Genomic DNA, 24,504 nt, shown 5'->3' with positions numbered 1-24,504 from the left:
TTCCTAAAAGTGGAATATTTTCCAGAGAGAGGGTTTTATGCAAGCGTTCAACCACTGAGCTACAGCCCCAGTCCTATTTTTAACAGCCAGAAGAAGTGTGTTTATTTTTCAGAAATGGTAGGACTATGTGGCTGGAGCACACAGTGCCTGGAGGCAGATGGGGGGATGGTGGAGGTCAGGTGGACTGAATTCAAACTAAGCTGAGTCTTGAACATCACATGAGGAGTCCAGACTCGAATCTCTAAAGGACTAGAGGATAACTCTGGGCATTATGTACAGGATGAAATGGCAAACAAATAGAGACAGTGAAACTTATGCAACATGGGTTTCTCCGCTCACACGGTGGTGGTTCCATAAACCTACCTGGGTCTAGGAGAAACTTGAGAACGTAAATAGGATGGTGGAAAAGCACAGTGGACAGTGCAGGTGAGGCAGCACCACCTCATGCATTCATTTAGCACAGGTCTATCAATTAGCTTTTGCTGCTAATGAACTGCTCTTCAAACTTAATATTCCAAAAAACACTTGTTTTTACGGCTTGTGATTTGGTTGAGCAGCTCTGACCTGGCCAGCACGGGTGACGTCTGTAGTCAGTTGGTGGTTTAGCTGGGCCTGAATGGGATAAGATGGCACCACTCCTGTTTGGAGCTGGGACAGCTGTGCCTCTAATGCCCCAGATAGACTAGCCTAGGCTTCTTCACATGGAGATCTCCAGGCCCAAAGCATGAGTACTTTCCAAGCCCCTGCTTGGGTTCTATCTGTTCATGTCCATTGGCCAACACAAGTCACATGCTCAAGCCTGGCTTCAAGAGGGAGAAATAAACTCATTCCTTGCTAGGAGGAACCACAAAACATTGTGGCCATTTTCTTCAGTTTACTCCAGGGGATATGAATGAATTCTTCTAACACTTGGTAGGAGGAGATACTTGATTCTTTAGGTTCATCGTGTAACTTCCAGTTGAGCCTGGAAAGATGGAAGATCATAGGAGAGCATCTTCAATTTTGAAGACTTTTGTACTTTTGGAGATTATTTCGGTTCACCAAATGAAAGCAGAAGTGTAAAGTCAGTGCAGTACAAAACAGTACCATTCACATCCATCACACTGCACTAAAGCAATTACTATAAAAACAGATAAAATGCAGGTTAGACTTCCATTCTGAGTCCCTTTGCTCAAAGCAGCATTGTCTGATTTGCAGCAGTCAGTACCTTAGTGCCATTACTCATTGAAGTAAAGATCAAGTAGTAATCATAGCTATTATGAATTGTGGCACTTGCCATATGTCCAGACTGTGCTAAGCACCTTACAACTATGAACTGTTTAATGCCATTAACAATCCTTTAAAGAATCATCACTATCCCAGTTCTACAGGTAAAGAACCAGGATCATATTTTAAGTGATTTCCCCCAAGGCTTCTATTTAGTATATGATAGAATCAGAAATAGAAAATTTGGTCAGGCCACTGAGCTCTCCTGATAGTGGGCAGCAAGTGTACACACACAACTGATCATCCTTGTCTTGATGAAGTATTCTCTTGTATATGCTGACCTAGGATCTGCCTGCTTCCCAGAGGCCAGGTGGGTTCTGCACTACTGGCCAAACTTACCCATTCATCCAGATTTAATGAGTAAATAAAATACTGAAACTGTTGTAGATATCCGAAGGCAGTATTATCTTCTCAGTCTGGATAATTTTTTTAAATTGGCTTTAGAATTTTCCTACATTAACTAAAATTAATGTTATATACATGATAAAGGATTATTATAGTATAGAGATTGGTAGTTTGACCTGTACACACACACAAAACCATCACTATAATCAAGGTGAAGATCTATCATTCCCCAAAAGTTCCCTCTGTTCCCCTTGGTCATCCCTCTCTCCTATCCTTTCCAGTCCCCAGAAATTACTGATCTGCTTTTTCCTACTATGTATTGGTTTGCATTTTATAGGAATGGGATCATACAATATGTATCTTTAATCTGGCTTTCACTCAGCAAAATTATTTTAAGAGTCATCCATTTTGGTGGTGTAGTAATCCATTCCTTTTTATGACTTTTTAAGTCTTAAATAAAAAGAGAAAATGCTGCTTTTTTTACTCTGAACTTGTGCCGGAACTACTGAAGTTATTTACAAATTGTCCATTAACCAAGCAATGGCAGTGATGAGTTAATCTATAACTTGGTCTGCTAGCTGTTAACGTGACCCCCAGACCTAACCGCCTCTTGACTGTCAGACCCTGATTCTAGACACACTTTCTCTTCTGATGGAAATTGAAGTAGGGCTGAGGGCCTTGAGGAAGCCATTGTTTCTGAGTCTTGGTCCTTACCCATCGTTGCAACTCGATGTAGCATGTGCTTGTGGTGGCATGTGGCAGTGTGACCAGCAGACTGGCAGGAGCTAAGTTCCCCATTAAAACCTCTGGCTTTCAGTCTTACGATTTTGAGTTATGCAAAAGCCCCAGTCCCATTAGAAGCATTCAGTATGTTGGTGAAATTATTGTTGTTACCAAAGTACTCACTTTAAGATTTATTAAGTGAACTTAGTTGGTACATTTGAAATTATTTTCATGTACACTCTTTTCAAGATTCCATCTCCCTTCTGATCTAACTTACACCCATCTGCTACCAAGTCCTTTATAGTCAACCTTTCTTTAACAAATTGGTTTTTAAGAAATTTCTTACTAAGAGATATGGCTTCATTTCTCTTAGTAATGTTTTAGTGGTGATTGTTTGAAATAATACACAAAATGGTAACTTTTTTTTACTAACACACTAGTATATTTTAAAGTTATTTTTGGGAAAACTAACATTGAATTCCCCTAAATTCTGATCACCCACCGGCCCTTGCCAAACAAAAAGTTGGACACTGCAAGACTTAATGGAGTATAAAAAGTAGAGGCTCAGGGTTGACAAGAAGCAGTTGGCTCTGAGCGCCCTCCCCTGCTGACCTCAGGAAAGTTGCAGTCTCCTTTGCAAATCTCAGGTGTGGGTTAGTTGTACTTTCCATCCCATAGCAGGGCTAAGAAGCCCTTAACCCATGCAGATGTACCTTAGTCAGGGTCACTAAGAGACCCCCTGTGTCCCTCTGCATGAGGACTGCAGGGATTCTTCCCACGCTCCCAGGACAGGAGAAGCAGGAACTCCTCAGGGTTCCGCATATGCTTCTGGGATGGCAGAAGCAGGCTTAGTCTCCTTAGGGTGCTTCACATGTCCCAGAATGAGAAAAGCAGGCTCAGTCTCCTGTGGTGTGCCACACTGGCCCTTGGGGCCAGGAAGGGGAAGCCGACTCAGTTATGCCATGTGAGACCATCTGGCCAAAACTCATCCTCAAAGGGAGTGGTTTGCGGTCCTCCTTCTGGATTTGGCTTACAGTGCTTTCACATGTCCCAGCTACCTGGAGGGTATGTAGTTTTATTTGTTTAGCCTCAAAATGATGCCAGCCAGTCCTGCATGCTTGCATTCTTGAGCCACCGTTGGCATATTCTGCAATTACCTGCTTGTTTGGGGGGTTACATAAAGCCCATAGGTGTAGCTCTGTCTACTTACCACAGACCAGACAGCCAAACCCTTGGATGTAAAACAAACCCTAAGCACCTGGATCCCGACCCAGCTCTCTTCCTGTTCTCTTCAGACTTCCCCAACAGGAAGGGCTCTGAGTAATTGGTAGAGATTATCCCTGACTCCCTTAATGTAACCTTTTTACTCTTTTACTGGGATTAAGATGTTCCTTTGCAAGATGTCCTTTCCTTAATGACACAGTCATTTACCTATTATTGACCAAAGGAAGTGATTGGCCTAGCTCCACCTTTCTGTGGCCTGTAGTCCCCTTAGTCACCTTCATTATAATGCTTTTAAAGACGTTGGCTATTTTTTTTTTTTCAATCCTCAGTGCTGTTAACCGCTCTCACACTATAGTCCGCCTTCCTGTAACAAAGCTTGCCCGTGTGTGTGGTGGGTGGGAGTGTTGGTATTGAGGAGATGTTTAGTTTGTGAGCAGGGGCTTGCGGGCGGCATGCCTGCACTATTGAGGAGACCCTTCACAGTGTGACCAGCTGAGTCCTTGTAGAAAGTGGAGACACAGGCCCTGAAGTACCTCCTTTCCCCCCTTTCTTCTTGCTGTCCTGCAGTTCCTCTCCTTCAGGGCACTTACCTATGGCTGTGCTTGTAGGATCCCTTCTATAGCTACTTGTGTTCCATGGAAGGAACATTTAAGTCTTTTAGAACTGGGTCTTTGGGGCATGCAGTTAGACCGTCGTGTTAGATGCCTAATATTGGTTGAATTAGTGAATCCTGGAAAAGACAGTTGCCTAAAGTAAAGCATTTTGCCTGGATACACAGAGCAGCAGGACCAGGCCTTGGGTGAGAGTTCTCTTTCCAGGGAAGGTAAAATTTCAGTTAGTGATCCAAAACCACAGGGACTGCTTGGATACGCTGGATGGAAACTAGCTGTGGGCATGCTGACTGCTACCAAGAAAAAGGGTGGGCACTGACATGTTGGCCTTGGGAGTGGACTATCATACGAAGCCATCATGCACCCAGAGTCGCCCTTGCAGACCTCTCCCTCCGTGCCACTTGGTGTGACTGCAGGTTGTGCTGGTTCCACCAGCATGCCATGTGTCCAGCTCCTGGCCAGCCCTCTCTTCTCTCCTTTCAGGCTGCTTGGCCTCCATGAAACCCTTCCTTACCACACCAGCCATATCACCCCACCCAAGCTCCTCCATCCCAGACTGTGTTGAGCATCTTTGAGGTGGCCCCACACAGTTGATGCATTTGTCGTCTCGTTGGTCTAGCTCTATTTCTTTAACCCACAGATGGCCTGCCTTCCACTGCTTTGCAGCCAAGACAGAGGCATCAATGGGACCGTGAACTTAGGAGCAGGAAGTACTAGTGAAATACTAGTGAAGATTGTTGCTGCTGTACCCCTGACATGTGGTAGCATGTCTGGGAGCATCTTTTTCCCCCAATTAGTGTCAATTCTTTTTTTTTTTTTTTTTAGCATCAGTTATTGGGCTGAGGAAGGCCAGTGTGGTGCCTGTTCTGCTCTCTCCTTCCCCTTCCATCATCACTGCTATTGTGAAGGCTATTAATAAATAGAAGGCCAGGACTAAAATGCATTTGGAAAAAAACAAGAGTGTACTTATGAAAAGACCTTCACCTTTTGGCCTTTAGAAGTATGATCATTACACCATGTCTTTGAATTAGACCCTAAAATATGACTTTTGTAGTTTAACTCATATTGTTTTATAGCCTATCCCATAACCTCAGCTGCTACAGCCAGTAGCCCTCTTCACCCCTGTGCTCCATCACTAAAAATGCTCCTAATGACAAAGCTGTCATGACTTGTTTCAGAGAAGTGTGTATTAGTTGGGTGGTTGACACAAATTCTGTGACTTAAGAAGTTCAGCTCAGAGTGTATTTGAGGGCTTAATTCAAGAAGGTATGTGTTTTTTGAAAGAGTAATGAGTCTTAAACTTGAAAATTATGTCCTTGAGATTCTCATCTTTCCCAATTTTTTATCAACCTGTTATGACAGAAGACCCTTCTGAAACTTGCATTCTGTCCTACCAGTGGATACAGGCCCCTGAGCCAGGGGTCATCTGTGAATCTCAGACCTTGCCCTGTTTAGACTAAAATAGTTGCTCTTATGCCCACATTTGTGTCCTCCTGGCATCAGTTCCAGGTGCTATGCCAGCAGTTGGTGACCACAGAATGCCTGGGATAGTAAATGTCCATGAGGCCTTTCATTGGGAAGGCCCTAGCCTTCTACTCTTGGAAGAAAGGGGTTTCTTTCTCCCCAGATATTCCGCCCCCCCCCCAAAAAAAAAAAAAAACTCAATTGTTTATTGACTTGGAAGCACATTTTCTTTTTTACAGGGCTGTCCTCAAGTCTGAGTTAGAATAGCATAAGCGGGTTTCTTGAAAATATAGCTGAGAAAGGAATTTGACCATTCTAGGAGGAAAGGAACAAGAGTTAAGAAGTTCACTCCCAGCCCACTACCTCTTCCTCTCCAACCCCCGTAAGGTCTTGGTCTTGTGGTTATGTACCTTGGTTGCACCTAAGAATTGACTTGATCTGAGGATCTCAAACCTATGGAGGCCAGGTGCACCTCCAGCCAGCTCCCCTCGCTCATCTCCGTGGAGGATTATATTCAACAGTGCCCCGCCCCCAGGGTCAGCCACTGAGCATCCTGTGCCCGACTTGGGCTATGGCATAATTTCTTGCCCTACACTGTGATGTTCCTGTGTGTATGTGAAACTTCAAAGATAGAGTCATTATCGTGAATGCCTGCCCGCTTTGCATATATCCTGGGCCTGCAAGAGGGATCAGAGGATGCCTCTTCTCTTTTTCCTGGAGAGGAATCCTGTATCTATATAGTCCAGAGAAGGGCCAGGTGCCCAAAGGACACATGCAAAAAGTATGTGCTGTGTTGAAAGGAGGGAGTTGTATATAGTGATCATTCCCAGGGATTTACTAGGTGCCAGGTGTCTTCTCAGTCAGCTCTCCCACAAGGAATCTGACTAGCATCATCCCCATTGCACAGAAGGGGAAATGAAGCAGATAAAGATCATCAGGTGCTCACAGTCGGGGAGTTGGTTAGGCAAACTAGGATTTCAGACCAAGCAGTATGAAGTGGCAACTCCTCTCCCTGTCCTTCCTCTGTCTGTGGCAGTGCTAAAAAAAAAAAAAAGATTGGGTTGGCCAGCCTGACTTTCAGGCTGTGTTACTCTTCAAGGCCACCTTGGTGGGGTGTCATCAAACGTATTGCACCCGGGGCTGAGAGCCTTGTGACTGCCCTTCCCTAGAGAAAGGGATTTGGTTCTGTTTTTATAAATGATCTTGGTATAGGGCTTAAAAATAATGAAATAGTATCATTCTTAAGTTCTACAAAGTTAGATAAAAGGGTATCAACACAATGTTGTACAGAGGTGACTTTCGAAGCCGCTTAAATAGATGTTAAAAAGTGTACAGAGTTGGGCTGGAGTGGTAGCTTAGTGATAGAGCGCTTGCCTCACACGTGTGAGTTACTGGGTTTAATCCTCAGCACCACGTAAAAATAATAAATAAATAAAACAAAGGTATTGTGTGCATCTACAACTAAAAAAAATTTAAATTAAAAAAAAAAAAGTATACAGGGTAAAGACTGTGTGAGCTGGCGTGGGCCAGTGCAGTGTCTGCAGTGGCAATGGTTTGACCCCTTCTAATGAAAAAGCTTCTAAGTAGACACATGCTTTCAAGTTGCTAACCAGTACAAATTTCCAGCCTACCACCTTCCAGGTAAGGCTAGATGTGATGCAGTGTGGTAGGCAACTAGGGGAAAATCGTTCTCGTGTTGACTATTTAGTGGCATGACATTTGTAAAGGAAGTGTGGAAGAGAAGGGAGTCCATCTGAGTTGGGATAAGAGCTATCTGGAATTCCTTGTGAACTGGGAAGGTCAGTGTTTATACAAGCTATTAATTGAACACTTGGAGGTTCAGCATTCATTCATGCTCACATATGCACACATCACCATGCTTGACTTTAGAAACCCCTGAGTCAAGATGAGTATTTCTCTGGCCTGGATTATAGAGGGGGCTTAGGTCAAATGTCAGCTCTCAACTTTGTGGCTGAGTGCCCAAGGGCAAGTTGTGTAATCTTGGAGTCCAGCTATAAAATGGGGCCAGCACCACCTCTCTGGCAGAGTTGCTGTGCAGATTCAGTACTGTCTGAAAGCACTGAATGTACTTTCCTTTCTTTTTGGGGGGGATGGGGTGGGTACCAGGGGTTGAACTCAAGGGCTCTCCATCACTGAGCCACATCCCCAGCCCTATTCTGTATTTTATTTAGAGACAGGGACTCACTGAGTTGCTTAGCACCTTGATTTTGCTGAGGCTGGCTTTGAACTCCTGCCTCAGCCTCCGGAACCACTGGGATGACAGGCATAAGCCACCGCACCCAGCTAGGTGCTTTCATTTCTTACTCCCCCTTCTTATAGTCTCATGCTTTGGGCCCGTACCCCACCCTGCCCTTTATGAGGCAAGGGGTGGGGCATACTTTAAGGCCAAGTTTCTGGCCACAAGGTAAGGAGTCCAAAGGGAAGTCACTTCTGACCATTCCCAGGATCCCTCAATTCCCCAATATGACCCTGTTGTGCTGGTTTGCAGCCCTTGTGAGCCTGCTTTTCTAGGACTGTCCTCCTGGGGGCAGACTGGATGGCAGCTACTGTTCTTCTCAAGGAGAGAGCTTGGTTTTGGAGGCTGGAGTGATCCACCAGCACCTGTTTGAGGCCCCTCCAAGTGTCAGTTGGCTACCTGAACCGCTTTGGTGAGGGGCTCCAAAGAACGAGAGAATCTCACTTGAAACTTAACCTTTGAGGTTTTTGTGGAGGTGTATGTGTCTAGGGCAGGATATGTTGTACTTGATGGTTTGTTAACCTGTGTCTTAAGCCCCATAGATGTCTCAGGCATGCACATTTTTATTCAGATTGCTTTCCTCTTAATAAAAATAACAAAATTTGCATAAGCAAAGTAATCCTGCTTTGTACATCAGTTTACCACCTGATTCAGGAATGCTGTAATGACTTCCTTTGCCTCATCCTGAATATTGCTGGAGTGTTAGTTGGATAGCCCCTGAGCTACACCTGTCCAGCCATATCAGGGTGTACCATGGACATTCACCCCGGAGGCTCACTGCAATTTCAGGTTGCATGAATGTTTTCTACCCTCCTGAATTTTGAAATTAATTGGAAAACTTTTAGAAAAATATTGCTACCACATCAAACTCATCTCTAAGGAGGGGCCCAGGCATGGTTATTTTTTTTAGCTGCTTTCCCCCACTGCCTCCTCGGTGGGCCAAGGTTAAGAACCAAGACCACTGCAGCAAGAAGCCCAGCCCTCAAGGGGGCCTGTCTTCATTTGGGAAGAACTGCTATGGAGTGTGCAGATTTGCAGGCCCCATTGTTCCTTGTTAAGCCTGATTTTGCCACCTAATTAACATTTGTTTATATTAGTTAGTTGCCACATGTATAGAAGGCAGAGGTCCTTTGTGAAGTTTCTAGTTACTGTTTGGCTTGAAGTGGGACTTGGGGAGCTCAACCTAAGGTAGTTGTTTCCAAAAGTTTCTCTTCCAGGCGTCCACAGCTCTGTAGCCATTTTTTTCCATGACATCCTTCACCCAGCAGTATCAGTGGAACTGGAGGGTGTGAACAGGTTCCCCCGGGTTTTTGGTGCTCCTTGTCAGGTGTTAAAATAAAGAGGATCATTGTGTTTCTTGGAACTGATCTGAAAGTCTGTGTTTAAGATTAAGATCTAGGGAAGTGCATTTCCGTTTGACACCCAGTAGTTTCTGATTATGGAAAGGGTACCAACCTGTACTGGTGACACAGCTGCGGACTCTGGCCTTCCTGTCCACTCCTTTAATTAGGAGAGATTAAGTGGGGGGGTGCTACATATTTTGAGAAAAACCCACCTTGTTTAAACTCCGGCAGCCTTAACCACTAACTTAACCACTGAACGCTCGCTGTTGCATGTCTCCTAAATAGTTCAGCATAATCTTAACTAGGACTTAAAATGCATCATCTTCGTTCCGGAGCTCAGAACCTGCAGCCGATGGGAGCCTTTGGAGGCTTAATGACTTTAATTATGACGAGAAATATCTTCTCCCTGTGGGGAGGAATGCCGCCAGCCAGGAGGGTATTTTCTGGGCGAGAAGGCCGGATAGCAGCCTGCCCCAAAGGCCAGCCCTCTGGGTAGGCGGTGGGAGCCTGGGGAAGCTAGGCTTGGGAAGGGGAGGGACTCTGAGAGTGCCCACCCCACCCCCATACCAACGGAGGTGGAGAGGGAGGAGGGACCTGGGGGCAGATCTCAAGGGGGGGTGGTGTTGGCTGCAGGGCCTCTGAGTTCTGAGCTGTTTGTGGCTTCAGTGCTTTGATCTCCTGCCAGGGAAACCTGGAAGGTCAGGCCGGGCTACAGCCAAGCCCTGGAGCGAGGAGCCGGTGGAACAGGCAACAGTGCAGTAACACCCACTCCTGGGGGAAGTGACCCTGCCCAGTTGCCCAGGCCTCCCGCCCTATCCTCCTTTACCTTGGGGCCCTTTTGTGTGTTAGTCTCTTAAGCAGTGAATTGGGAACTCCAAGTCCTGAAAGTAAACTAGCCAAATGCTCTACAAGTTTGACTTGATAAAATCATATGCCTTCTCTGTCCTTTAAAAGAAACCAGGTTATTTTTGTTGAGCTGTGTGCCCCCTACCCCATATGAATTACTCAAAAACGCAGGTGATCCCCCTGGTGCCTGATTTACCACACATACCCCCTTTCTCACACTGTCGCCCTCCCCCTTGGCACCAGGTTTTTCTCACCAGTTACCCCTGTGCTCTGGTGTGTGACCTCATTTCCTATGGAATGAAAGGTTTCTGTTGGAAAACAGGGCCCTTGGTAAGACAGGCTTTGCGAGCCCCCTTGACTGGCTCGAGCGTCCCATGTCATACAGTGTGACTCATGCTTCAGGGAACAGCAGCTGACCAGAATGTGCAAGAGGCTGGTGCCTGGGTGGTCACTGCTAAGTGAAGAACTAGGGGAGGAGGGAAGGAAAAAGCGAGGAATGAGGGTTTAAAATCCATTTAGTGGCCTCCAGAAGGAGGAGCATTAAAGGACCCAGTAAGCCTGGCTGTTTGGACTGGGTAGGACCCGCCAAGAAAGACCTGTGGGTGTTGGGCGTGGCCAGTCCCTGGGCTGGCTAGTTGGTCTCTCACCCCTCCCTGACCACAGAAGCAGGCCCCACCACAGCAACATAAACAGGGCTTGTTATTGCTGCCCTGCATTTCTGTAGGCTCAGGCCTTAGGTGGACATGTCTCTTAAGCCAGTGCTTTGGTCTCTGATTACCCCAAATTAGGCCACCATTGAGTTGGGAACTTTGAAGCTGTAAAATCTTCTACCAGTCCAACCAGAGAGAGCCATGCTCCAGATCTTCGAATCTGGTAGGGAGGGCAGACTCAAGTCCCACTCTCCTCTCATTTTGGAGGATGGACTCCATCAATCTTCTAGGCCAAAGGAAAGCCTAGTTCCTCTAGTGATAATGGGTGGAAGCTCTAAAAGCATGTGTCTGGTACATTCTGTCCTGTGGATATGTCCAAGGGTGGTCTTTGGCTGGCTTTTCTTAGGTGAAAACACTAAGGAAGGTTCATGTTCCTTCAGAGAGGGGAAGAACAGACTCGATGCCTGCACACAGTTTTGTGCAGAGGCTGTTTTCTGAGAGCTTTGATATCCAGAGAAGAGCACGCACAGACACCTAGAGCCTGAGAAAGATCCACAGCAAGGCAGAGACAAAGTGCCTACCTAGGGGTAGCAGTCTACAAGTTTGACTTGAGGCCTTGTGCGGTGGCGCACACCTATAATCCCAGCGCTCGGAAGGCTGAGGCAGAAGGATCATGAGTTCAATTGAGTGAGGCCCTAAATAACTCAGTTGGATCCGTTCTTTAAATAAAATACCAAAAAGGGATGGGGATGTGGCTCAGTGTTTAAGTGTCCCTAGGTTCAATCCCTGGGATCAAAAAAAAAAGAAAGAAAGGAAAAGTTTGACTTGATAAAATCATATGCTTTGTTATGTCCTTTAAAAGAAACCAGTTTATTTTTGTTAAGCTGTGTACGCCCCCCGCCTCAGGGGCCCAAGAGCGCAGGTGATTCCTGCTAATAAAATAACCAATCAGCAAATAGAGAGCAGAAGATTTTGTGGCTACTAAGAAAGAAGTCAACTCCTGAAGTGCAAGCAATATCCACTTCAAGAAGACGTGGTAGAGAACGATCTTTCTTGACCCAAGAGTCTCCTCCCCTAGAGGAGACCAGGCAGTCCATGCCACAGTCAGTGCTGTACACAGCAGGGCCCAGGTGTTTGACGCCAAACTGTCTGGCAAAAGCTGGTCCTCTTTACGTCTATCAGCAAGATTTTTTGGTCATTTACCCAGTGTCAGGCCCTTTGTTGAATTCTGGGAATTGAGCAGGAAAGAAGTCTGACACAAAGGTTGCCCTCTAGTGAGGGAAGCATTTGAAGTAAATAATTACAGTGTGATGTCATAAGTGCTGCAGTGGAGCCCTGAGGGAGGCTCCGGGGAACCCCACTGCCCTGGCCAAGGAGAGTTAGAAGAGGTAAAGAGGAATCCATGGGGCGGTGGTGTGTGCATTAGTGAAAAGCCCCTGGGGGTTCAGAGAACTAATGGAGTCCCAGCCCCCTCGAGGCTGGAAATTGGAGCGTTGAGTTCGGAAGCAATGAGCAGCCAGGAGATGAGATCCTTCCCTAGGAGCAGTACAGAAATGGGAGAGTAGGCAGGTCACATCCATGATTTAGAAAGCCTCTGCTGTGCTGGGGAAGGGTGGGCTGGAGCCCCCATGGGAACATGTGATTGATTCACAAGGTGACAGAGTGGCAGCAGTGGGGATGGGAAACAATGGATGAATTGAGAAGACAGTCAGTATAACTGGGTAAGCAGATGTGTATACTGATGCAGGCAGAGGACAGGGAGGGCACAGGCACCTCCTGAGGAAGTAACTCAAGTTGAAGGAAAGGAAAGGTTGTAGGAGGGACAGTTACAAGCCTATGGCAAGACCCCTTGCACCCACATTGGCCTGAGTAGGAGATGACTCAGATGTCCAGGACAGTGTGCTCTGCTCTGGAAATAGCTGCACAAGTAACTTGGGGATCCAAGCTGAAACAGAAGGCTGATGGCCAAGTCATGGGAACCAAGCCCTGGGACTCTGGTGCCATTCTGAATTCTCTACAGTCCTGTCTCTGCCCCTTGGGGCAAGCTGCTGAATGTAAGTCTCCTGAGGAGAGCCTCCCTGAATGCTCACACTGTAAAACGGAAAGAGTCTGCTCCTTGTTAAGCAAGATCTCCTCACCCAAGACAGCAGCAAGTATGTTATGGCAGACACTTCTACAAGGTCCTGGCTGGTATCTTCCTTAGAATTTCTTGGGATGATTTGGGCCTCTTAAATTGTCAGATGAACTGTGTAGTTGGATGTTTTCATACCAATATCCATCTCATATAAATTATAGGTGTGTATATTATTTAGTAGTTAGCTTTCCGATCAAAATGTAGATCCTCCATCATGACCCAACATCCTCTACCTGTGAGAGTGAGAGTGGGAGTGAGAGTGTGCATAAGCATACCACCTGCCATGGAGCATTGGTCCCAAAGCCTACTTCATGGAAGAGTGGGTGTTCACAGACATTGCTGGAAAAAGGATTTTGTGACCAAAAGTTTGGGATGCTGGATAGATAAGAGCCTCTAGAACATTAATATCAGAGGCAGCATTTCCCTAAGGACACTAATGAGGAAAAACTGCTATGGAGACATGAGATATGTGATCCTATGTTCTTGATTTGATGCCTATTTGTTCTTGGTACTAAACACTGACTCTCCCTGGCGAACTCCCAGCCTCTTCAGAGAGGTCTCTGCTGGCCCCAGAGGCAGAAGTCATGCTCTATGGAGACAGAGGTTTGTCACTGCCTGCTGTCCACTGCTGGACCTTTCCCCAGGGGCTAGCACACATAGTAACTGGTTAATAACTACTGTTGAACAACTAAATTAATAAGTGGTAATATAAAAGAATTAAACTCCGTTCCCACCTACTGTGTTAATTAGTTGAGTAAGGACCATGCCCAGGGCAATCTGCTTTGTTAGGCTTTATGGGGTATACAACATGGTCTGCAAGATCTACTTCCTAGCTTCTAGGAGTCTCTGTTAGGCTCCAAGGGTGTGCTGGGCACTCAAGCAGGGTGTTTGGAGATAGGATATCTATACCCTTTTCCCTCAGCAGGACCACTCAGAGCTATTTTAAGGGCAAATGCCACCAAACTAATTACAATATGGATACAGCTCTGTTCATACTAAGAGAAAAGGTAGATATCCCTGTGTGTCCTTGTCAGAGGGACAGTCATTAAATAAGCTTCGACACAACCGTACAGTGGAGTTTTATGTGTAGCTAAGAATGAACATTTTCCTACATCAATGCCTATAATATTGTTGAGAAAATTATTGAGGTAAAGAATAAATAGCAGACATGGAGCAGTGCACATCCAATTTATTTTGAAGTACATTTTGCTGTGTGTACATAATACATGTACATTTTATTCTTAATTTTACTCTTTTTCTTTAAATATTTATTTTTTAGTTGTAGTTGGACACAATACCTTTATTTCACTTATTTATTTTTATGTGGTGCTGAAGATCGAACCCAGGGTCCCGCACATGCGAGGCGAGCGCTCTACCGCTGAGCCACAACCCCAGCCCCCTTAATTTTATTCTTACTAATGCATGGGTTAAAGGAGAACATGGAAGGATGTAAACCACAGTATTATATTTAAAAGCTGCGACAAGAAGGGTGATAGCAGTGCTGAGGATATAGCTCAGTGGCAGAGCACTTGCCTATGATGCATGTGGATCCTGGGTTCTATGCCCTGACTTGCACAGGGGGAGAAAAAAAAAAGATCTTTTAATGACTCATTGAAAGCTTATGATAAGTATTTAGAAAAAGTGAAATGCAAAAAAAAAAAAAAAAAAAAAAAGCCTGTTTGGAGCCCCTATTTGTGGAACTTCCCAAAAGAGCCCATGTCATCTCTGAGAATCCAAGCTTCCTTGGTTATCCTATGATTAGGAATTTGGGACAAAGGAGATTTTCTATCATCATTTGGATTAAGATTATATTCTGTCTGGTTTCCTACAATGAGAGTTTAGGCATTGGGGACACCACACCCAAGTGTTTGGCAAAGGAATAGGCAAACAGGTTAAAAAATGGGCTCTGTGCTCCAGAGACTCCAGGGAGCACGTATTCTATGGGTCTAAGCCCCAAACCAGTCTGAGTGTAACTGTATACATGGTGGGAAGGGGGACATGAGATCTATTCCTGATTGGAATTTCTTTTTTTCCTATTCTTTTTTGGGGTGTGGGGATACTAGGGATTGAACTCGGGGGCACTGAACCACATCCCCAGCCCCTATTTTGTATTTTATTTCGAGATAGGGTCTCACTGAGTTGCTTAGCATTTTGCTGTTGCTGAGGCTGGCTTTGAACTCATGATCCTCCTGCCTCAGCCTCCCCTAAGTAGGATTTCTGAGAAGTGCTGGCCTCTAGGCTTTATGTTTATGAGAAAGGTCATGGGACCTTTCTCATCAGAATACCCTTGGCATTGGGACACTATAGACCTCCTTACGGGAAACCACATCCATGGTCGGGGAGCACTTTTTTTTTTTATGGCAATCAAGAGTATGATCCCATCTGGCTGTCTTTCAGTTTTAATTAATGTTAATTGAGTTACCATAGGAACAATAAGTGCCAACCACAGTAGGCCCCTCTCTTGTAAGGGTTCAAATTTTATGCTTTTCAAAATGGATCTGTGTGCAGATATTGCCGTTTGCTGTCAGTGGCTGTGGACGTTGACTACCTTGGGTTCTGCAACCCTGGAAAGGGTAAATAAGGACCATGACAACCTTTTATTTAGCATTCTGCCCGCTGGGCTTCCAGTCACCTGCTGACAGGTGGGGCCTGCAGTGAGGATCAAAGCAGCATAGGTGATAAAGGATTTGAAGATCCCTCTGTGGGAAGGGTATACAGAGGTCATCAAGGCAAGAGCTCTTCTTGTGCCTGCCAAAATGTCCCACCTCTTTTCTGCTATCACAGCCTTCTCTTACTCTCCCTTCCACTCCAGTCTGTGCAGTTTTTAGGGGTAACTGCCCTCTGGACCAGCGACCAGTGACCTTAATCTAGCCATATCCACAGGCTGCATCCTTTCTTTCAAGTAGCCTCGAGAGTTTTGGACACTGAGTGTGTGGCACTATGGAGACTGGGTTTGTAGTAGTCACAGTATGGACAATCTCCCAACTAGGGTTAGGTTTATTTTGAAATAATATCCTGGCTCAAGATTGACTTGGTAAAATGGGAGAATGCTCTAAGGTATGAAGATTGATTCAAAAAATTTGCCTCATCAAGTTTTTTAACTAAAAATGAGCAAAGGGAAAGTATGACCAAGAAGTGTTGTGTACTTTTTAAATTTGCTTTGGGGAAATTATAATAAAGAATATTTTTTTTTAAGTATGGGTTATTCACAGCCTATTTTAAATCCTAAGCTGGCTCTTGGCAGGCAGGTTTCCAATAGGGTTCTGAGCTAACTCCCCTCCTGTCCAGTCCTGGTACATGCAGGAAATATAAACGTTTTAATAGTCTGCATTAAATATAACTTTAAAAGTAAACTATGAGAATTAAGCATTTTCTTAAACATGGCATTTGTCCTTGGCTCCTGTGTATGAGCGGGTTGAGCTGTATCTGAAATCGGGCTGTAAGTGGAATGGAAGCACCTTATTTGCCACCCGCCCTCTTCACTGTTCAAACTAGGCTCCAAACTAGGAAATTGATGCTACCTTGGCCTTATATTTTCTCAATTCTGCCACCCATGTCCTCTTGCTGGAGGACATGACATTGCTGTTCTGAGTTACTCTGGATTCTCTGTTGAATGGCCAAGACTGAGAACTCAAAGGGACCCTAGTTATAATTACATGGGCATCTACCTCCTTTGACAGACAAGGAAACTGAGACATGCTGAAAGAGATTCTGTAACTTGCTTGGGAATAGCCCCCAGTATTGATACACTCCTGATTTCTAGTGCAGAACTCCATTGTAAAACAGGGTGGGGTGGACCAGACCAGAGGCAAGACTTTTAATATATTCCACCTCAATTTTTTAAAGAAGAGTTGGGTGCAGTGGCACATACATGTAATTCTGGCTATTTGGGAGGCTGAGACAGGAAGATTACAAGTTTGAGGGTAGCCTGGACAATTTAGTGAGACCCTGTCTCAAAAAAACGGGGGATATAGCTCAATGGTAAAGCACTCCTGAGTTCAGTCCCAGTACTGCAAAAAATAAAAGAAAGAGAGAGAGAGTCTCCTGCAGAACAGGGACAGATTCTGCAGCACAGCAACTAGGGTACCAGAGCTTCTTAAACTGCTGAGGAACGTGCCTTGCCCAGGAGAACCACTGCAGAGGTTTTTGGTCCTGCTTGTTTGGTACCAAGTGCAGGAAATTGGTTTAAAAGCTGTGGGATGAGGCTGCCCTCTGGTGGTCCAGTGGAGTCATTAGACTAGCCACGTCAATATAGAGCCATTATTCCTGTGGAAGGAATTCAGATTTTATTGTTTCTCAAGCACTCTGGCCTTTGGTGCCTGTATTGACCTCTGAACACTTTCCATCACTTGCCTATCTAATAGCATATAGCAGTCTTGTTTTTGTTTTGTTTTTCCCCCACATTTTTTTTAGAGGAGTCACTTCCTTAACAAGATTCAGACTCCTAAAAGTAAAAGTCTGTCTTATAGTCTAGTTCTTCCACAGCTTCTGCCCTGTTGTCCACTTGGCTGGATGTGAAATTAGAAGGTTCATTGGGATGGAAAGGAATCCTCTCCCCACTACCACACCCCCTTCAAAAAAAGAATCCCTTCACTTCTCATTTGTTTCTGAACCTTCTAATCTCATCACTCTGATCTGTAGTTCCCTAAGTAGTTGAATTATACGAATCCCTCAGAAAGCTTATAGAACTCAGTTTCCTGGGCCTGACTCCAGCCCTGCTGAATCAGTCTCTGTGGTTTGAGCCAGGAAATCTGCTTTACAAACTTCCCAAGTGGTTTTTGATGTGCAGCCAGGTTTGGCAGCCAACTGCTCTAAATCCCCATGTACAATTATTTCTCATAGCTTCCCCCCAACACAGTGTCTCCAGAGGTCTTCAGCTTGTGTCACTGATTAAAAGTGACCATTCTGAGATTCATTCAGAAATAATCAACATGCTATTGCAATTAGGTGACGTGGGAGGGAAGAAAAGGACCACAGAGATGGACCAAAGGTGTTTGCCTTGGTTGCTGAAGGCTCAGTGTTCACCAGAGGAAACACTGATATCAGTGTGTCTGTTGTTCTGCAGTTTGTTGTTAATGTTATGTTAGGGCTGGTTGAGGAGCCAGGCTTATTGAGTACCCAGTTACCTGTAAGTCACCTGGTTCTTAGGATATGCGTACCAGGTAGGTGGCATTGTCCCATGTTACAGATGAGAGAGTTGAAGCTTAAGAAAGCTGAGTAACTTGCCCAGAGCCACACAAGTTGGTTATTGTCAGTCTGCTTTCACATACAGGCCTGATGTCCAAGGTCAGCATTGGTGAGGTCAGAGGACCAGAGTTGCCAACCTGTTCTTTTTCCCTCTGCCAGGCCAAGCGAGCAGTGCAGCGGGGAGCTACTGCAGTCATCTTTGATGTGTCTGAAAACCCAGAAGCCATCGACCAGGTAAACTCGTGCCACACCAACCCTGAAATCTCCCTGAGAGAGGCACTTCCTTTAGTGAACTTGTCTGCTGAAGTAAGTTGTCTGCATTTGGACATCCTACCTGGGGGAGGAGTATTGAGAGGGGTGAAGAGCCAGGGAGTTGGGGTGCAAAACATTTTCAAAGACTCCTCTGGGCCGGCAGCCTGGCTAGCCCATCTTACAACAACCATCAGCCTTAGCGGCCCTTTTGGGGACCCCGAGGCTGTCTTGCCTCACGATTTCAAGGATTTCCAGATACAGATTTCCAGCCCCTTTCTCTTGCTATTTTATTTTTATTGAGCCCAGGGCCCTGTACAGGCTAAGCAAGCTCTCTTCCACTCAGCTGTGTCCTCAGTCCTCTCTTCTTAAAGTCAGCCCATCTTCTAACGAGGGCTCTCTGCTTCTCAGCTAAACCAGGGCTCAGAAGACCCACTCAAAAGACCAGTGGTGTACGTGAAGGGCGCCGATGCTCTCAAGCTAATGAACATTGTTAACAAGCAAAAAGTGGCCCGAGCAAGGATCCAACACCGCCCTCCTCGAGTGAGTGTCCACACATGACTTGTCAGCTGCTCTCTGTATCTTTGTTTCCTTTGGGCTGATGCTTTCATTCCTGTCCTTTCTTTAAAATACCGGCATACCCCAGGCTCCTGCAGGTCAAGATCAGCTCTAGGATGCCAGGAAAATATTTCTCCCCTCTTCCTTTTCAGGAAGTTGAAAAAACTTACCAGAAATAGATGGCTTGTGCTAAGAAAATTGTGCTCTCCCTGCCTGGTATTCCCTCTCATCCTTCCTTCTCTCACGTGGCGCCTGCCTCTGGGAGCCACGGGAAGGAGAATGAAGGTGGAATGCCCAGCACTTGGGTTCCTGTGTCGCCCTCCTTTCATTTGACCCAGACACTAGAGAAAAGGCCTGTTATGTCCTTTTTTCCATGGGGTACATTACCTTTTTAAAATTCCCCAACTCAAGCCCAGCGTGGTGGCACACGTCTGTCATCCCAGCAGCTTGAGAGGCTGAGCCAGGAGGATCACCAGTTCAAAGCCAGCCTCAACAAAAGGGAGGCCCTAAGCAACTCAGTGAGACCCTGTCTCTAAATAAAATACAGAATAGGGCTCAGTGGTTGAGGGCCCCTGAGTTCAGTCCTCAGTACCCCCCCACCTATCCCCCCAAAATTCACAAACTCCCTGACTCACAGATGAGTCTGGGAAAGTAAGCTTTCGACTGGGCTTGACTTACACAGCATTTAGTCTTCTCTTCAGTGTGTTGAAGGGACACTAATGGCTATTAACGCTGGCCTGGCATGTTTTGTACAACCTCAAGCTGAAGGATAATAGGAGCCTGGGGCTAGTACCCCGGGTTTCTTCCTCACACGTGGGATGATACGTGCAATATCCTGTTAGGACAACTCTGCTCTCCTTGGCTAAATGTTATGTCCGAAGTGAGGTGGCTTCACGCGGTTGGGGAGTGTGCCGTGAGGAAAAGGTTAGAACTAAAACTAGAGGGAATTTGCAGAACTGACTTGCTGGCTTCTTTTTAAAGGAAAAAAGAATGCTTTGGTAAATATGACTCATTGTAGTGGAAGCTGATATTTGTGGAAGCAGCATACAATTTTCTGAGTTGTTGTAAACCGTTAATTATATGGTTAGTAATCACTGTTCCCTCAAAACATGACACTCACTCCTTTGTCCTCTAAATGTGATTATTCGTATTTATTTGGAAGAGCTTTTCTTACTGGTTACATCAAACTTTGCACTATTCCAGCGGGACCAGGCTTAACGAATAGAGTTCACTTGGCTATGGGGAGGCCTGAGGGCTACAGGCCTCCCCCAGCCACACTGAGTGCACCGTGTGACGTGAACAGAACCCCAGGAGCTTCCTGCACACAGTGGGAACGTGCACCCCCTGTGCCTGTTACTGGCTGAATGGAGTCTGACTGACCGTGTTTGTCTTCTGTTCAAGCAACCCACCGAGTACTTTGACATGGGCATCTTCCTGGCGTTCTTTGTCGTGGTCTCCTTGGTCTGCCTCATCCTCCTTGTCAAAATCAAGCTGAAGCAGCGACGTAGTCAGGTAATCCCTCAGAGCAGTCCCAGAACATTGACCTCATTACTCTGTTGCTGGTGAAAGTCAGGGCTCTTATCAGCCTACTGTTTGGGGGGTCCAAACTCCCAGCTGCTCCCCAGCACTATGCCTTTACTGTTCCCAAAGGGGCAAAGGCCCAGCGCTGGGGACATTTCCAGCTAGTTTTTCAAAGGAAATGTTTAAATGTACTTATGGAATCCTTGAACTTGGCTTCTCAAGCAGATCTGGCACCAGCGGCCCCTGAGTGCTTACTAGAAATACAGAGTCCCAGGCCCTCGGCCTGTTGAGTCCAAATCCGCATCTACCAGACTCTCCTTGTGATTCTCCAGCCAGCATGTCACTATGTGCTTATAGGAAAGGAAGATTTAGGAGTAGAGAGTGGTGAGAGGACCAGCAGGAATCTAGACTCTCAGATGTGGCAGTGTAACATCTTGAGAGACAGACGGTGCCACAGCTGGCAGAAGTCCGTCAAGGAGGCGCACCAAGTTCTCACAAGGGGTGAGGGCCACCACCGACCACAGGGGCTGATGTTTACTGAGCACCTCCTGTGTCTGTGCCAAGACTCATGCATTGCCTCACCCTCACAGCTTCCTCCACTGTAGACAAGGAGTGTAAAACAGTCTCACTGAATTGGGAAGCAGCGGGGCAATGGCAGAGAGAGCCCTGCCTTCACCTCAAAGGCAAGACCTCGGCTAGCAGGGCCGCTCAAGTACAGCCTGGGCTGATATCATGGATACTCCAGGGGTCTGGAAAATATTTGCCGTGGCCGTCTGAGTTTTAAGTTTCCCTGTCTGGCAGCCGGGCTCAGTGGTGCACACCTATAATCCCAGTAGCTCGGGAAGCTAAAACAGGAGGATTGCAAGTTCAAGACCAGCCTCCACAACTGAGCAAGGGTCTAAGCAACTTAGTGAGGCCCTGTCTCAAAATAAAACAGGCGTGAGGTGCGGCTCAGTGTTTAAATGCCCCTAGATTAAATCTCCAGGACCGAAGGGAAAAAGAAAAAAAAAAAAATCTGTTCTGGCCTGATAGCGACTGTCCCAGTACATCAGGTACCATGGCCCCAAGGATAACTACCACTGTTAATATGTACCAGATTCTTAACACTGACCCTGTTCTGCCTTGCAGAATTCCATGAACAGGCTGGCTGTGCAGGCTCTGGAGAAGATGGAAACTAGAAAGTTCAACTCCAAGAGCAAGGGGCGCCGGGAGGGAAGCTGCGGGGCCTTGGACACCCTCAGCAGCAGCTCCACGTCCGACTGTGCCATCTGCCTGGAGAAGTACATCGACGGAGAGGTAGTGGCAGAGGCAGGGCCTGTCTTGGGTGGGGAGAAGGTGGCAGATCAACATAGACACTCGGGCCACAGTCTTCCCCACACCCTAAAAGGGGGTCAACACAGAGGTTTCTAAGGGATGATGCCTGAACAGTCTAGCCATTCCCTCACCAGGACTGGGGAGGACACAACACTCCCCACAGGGTCCAGCTAGATGTAGGTGATTTCAGAAATTGATCAGAAACATATGGTAGGACAGAAAATGTCTGGTTTTAAGAATATTCACAGGGGCTAAGGATGTGACTCTGGTGGAACATTTGCCTAGAATGTTTAAGACCTTGAGTTTGATTCCCAGTAACTAACACACACACAAAAAAAAAAAAAAAAAAAAAAAAACCACATTCACACATGCTGGCTCTGTTTCAGAATCACTCTTCTAAAATTTCTTAATACTTGATATGGTATTTTTTACTTGGAAAGAGACAAGGAACTTGTCCATTTTTGCTTTTCCTTGCAGCTCTTTTTTGAAAATTACAAATCTTTTTTTTTTTTTAGTTGTAGTTGGACATAATACCTTTATTTTATTTTCTTTTATGTGGTGCTGAGGATTGAACCCAGGGCCTCGCATGTGCTAGGCGAATACTGTACCACTGAGCCACAACCCCAGCCCAAAAGTTAAAAATCTTTAAAAAAAGTTATAAGAATATTACATGAGTGACATAGATTATTCATCTAGAATCACCCATCACTAATATTTAGCCACTGTGGCTTCATCTATAGATAGATATATGTTCACATATGGTCTGGGGAAGTGGAGCAATTTCAAGTAAACCACTTGAATTGTTGACATTTGATGCCCCTTTGATGAAAGTGTCCCCCCTGTTGGATGAAAATGAGTTTAGTTTTGCAGAGTCCTTTGGAGTGACAGGTTCCTGCATGGGCTCTAAGTAGAGACTGCCTGGGTTCCAACCCGGTTCCTGGATTCTAGTTTTGTGAACTTGAGCAAGTGACCTCATTCCCTGTGCCTGCAATTGTGATGTGGGCCTGAGACTGACCAGCATTCTAGGTGACCACAAAGATCAAAGTACAGGTAGACCTCTGTCACCCTGACATGCACAAAGGTTTGATATTAATTTGGTCAGATAAGGCAGATTTGCAGGATGCTTAGGCTCAGGAACCACAGAGGTGGTTTTGCACCCCAAAAACCCCCATCGTGTTCTCTCCACATAGGCTGATAGTGTTTGGGGTCCACTTACAGAAGGGACCACCCTCTCTACCTTTCATCCCACCCCGTCAATCACAAGTCCTAGACATCGCCCTTTCTATCATCCTCACTTAGGGTACCTGGAGGCAGAGGAGAGTGGGAAATATGTTAGTCAGCGGCCCACTGCTGCCACAGGTACCTAACAGAGTCAACTTAGAAGAGCTTTATTTTGGTTCAGTTTCAGAGGTTTCAGATCATGATCAGTTGTCCCCATTGCTTTGGTTCTGTGGCAAGGCAGCACATCCTTATGGGAGGCTGTAGCCGAGCAGAACTTCTCACCTCATGGCCAGGGTGCAAGATAAGGGGAGATTGGAGTCCCCAAATCCCCTTCAAGGACATGCCTGCAATGACCAAAAGACCAATGCCAGGCCCCACCCTTGGTAGTGCCAAGTTGGGGATCAGCCTTTAACACATGAGCCTTTGGGGAAGGTTAGGGTCCAAACTGAAGCAGGAACGCACCAATACAGTGAGCAGGAGTTCTCCGCCCATGCCAGACTCCACAGAAGCAAGTATGTGTGAGGCAGAAGGCGAGGCTGCTCCCGTCACGTCCTCCCTTCAGGCTGTGTCCCCTCTCTCCCTTCCCAGGAGCTGCGGGTCATCCCCTGTACTCACCGGTTTCACAGGAAGTGCGTGGACCCATGGCTGCTGCAGCACCACACCTGCCCCCACTGTCGGCACAACATCATAGGTAATTGTCACCTGCCTTAATCATTGGTGAAGAGTCAAGTCAGAGAACAGTGTCCCTTCCTAGTGCCTAGCAAGAGCATGACACATGTCATAATCTAGTGAGCAAGCAAGAGCACCATAGCATTGTCCTCTGGACTGGAGGCATGTGGCCTTAGGTTCTGGAGATTGTCTACACAGTCCTTAGAAAAGCTTGGCATTAAGAACCACCCGAAGGGGGCTGGGGCTGGAGCTGGAGCTCAGTGGTAGAGCGCCCGCCTCACATGTGTGAGGCACTGGGTTCGATCCTCAGTACCACATAAAAATAAATAAAGATATATATATATATTTAAAAAAAAAAGAACCTCCCTAAGGGGCTAGGGGTGCAGCACAGTGGTAGAGCACATGCCTAGCGTGCTCAGGGTCCTGGGTTCCATCTTCAGCACACACAAGAAAATCACACCAAGCTCAAGTTTAGGCTTCACATTAAATAGCTTCCTGACCTTGGACAAGGCCTGTGGCCTTTCCAGCCTGAGGCCCCCTGTCTCAGTGGGATGACAGTAATGATGCTGCCGTGCTCAGACCACAGGGGACCACAAAAGATAATGAATGTGGCAGGTTTGCGACGCTGCTCCTGCATCACTCTTATGGGGCAGGAAGGAGGCACTTTTATCCTGGGTCCTTATTGCTTTCTGTAGACGGGTGCCCTTGTCAGATGGAGCAGTGGGGAGGTGAGACACAGGCCCTTTTGGGAGTAACTGCCTTCCACACGGAGGCAGGCTGGGCCCTGCCAGCACAGCTGAGTTTGGAGATAGCTTAGGATGTGGCAGGGTGGTGAGAATAGGCACCGGGACGTGGCCCAGCTTGCTGCTTCAGTTTCTTTTTTTTTTTTTTTTTTAACTTCTCTAGCCCCTGTCACCAGTAT

At 46.2% G+C, this 24,504-nt stretch overlaps 1 protein-coding gene across 1 annotated transcript in view; it reads left to right on the top strand.

Moving 5' to 3' along the window:
• Znrf3 (zinc and ring finger 3) overlaps nucleotides 1-24,504 on the top strand; it is a 146,739-nt gene that overhangs the window by 115,634 nt on the left and 6,601 nt on the right. The window contains exons 3-7 of the mRNA XM_027956077.2: nucleotides 18,210-18,284; nucleotides 18,711-18,842; nucleotides 20,259-20,369; nucleotides 21,507-21,674; nucleotides 23,502-23,604. Of these exons, the coding sequence (XP_027811878.2) occupies nucleotides 18,210-18,284; nucleotides 18,711-18,842; nucleotides 20,259-20,369; nucleotides 21,507-21,674; nucleotides 23,502-23,604 (589 nt within the window). The remainder of the gene's footprint in view (nucleotides 1-18,209; nucleotides 18,285-18,710; nucleotides 18,843-20,258; nucleotides 20,370-21,506; nucleotides 21,675-23,501; nucleotides 23,605-24,504) is intronic.

Source organism: Marmota flaviventris, chromosome 1, assembly GCF_047511675.1.
Source record: "Marmota flaviventris isolate mMarFla1 chromosome 1, mMarFla1.hap1, whole genome shotgun sequence".
Classification (NCBI taxonomy): Eukaryota; Metazoa; Chordata; class Mammalia; order Rodentia; family Sciuridae; genus Marmota; species Marmota flaviventris.
This window is presented reverse-complemented; position numbering and strand designations above follow the sequence as displayed.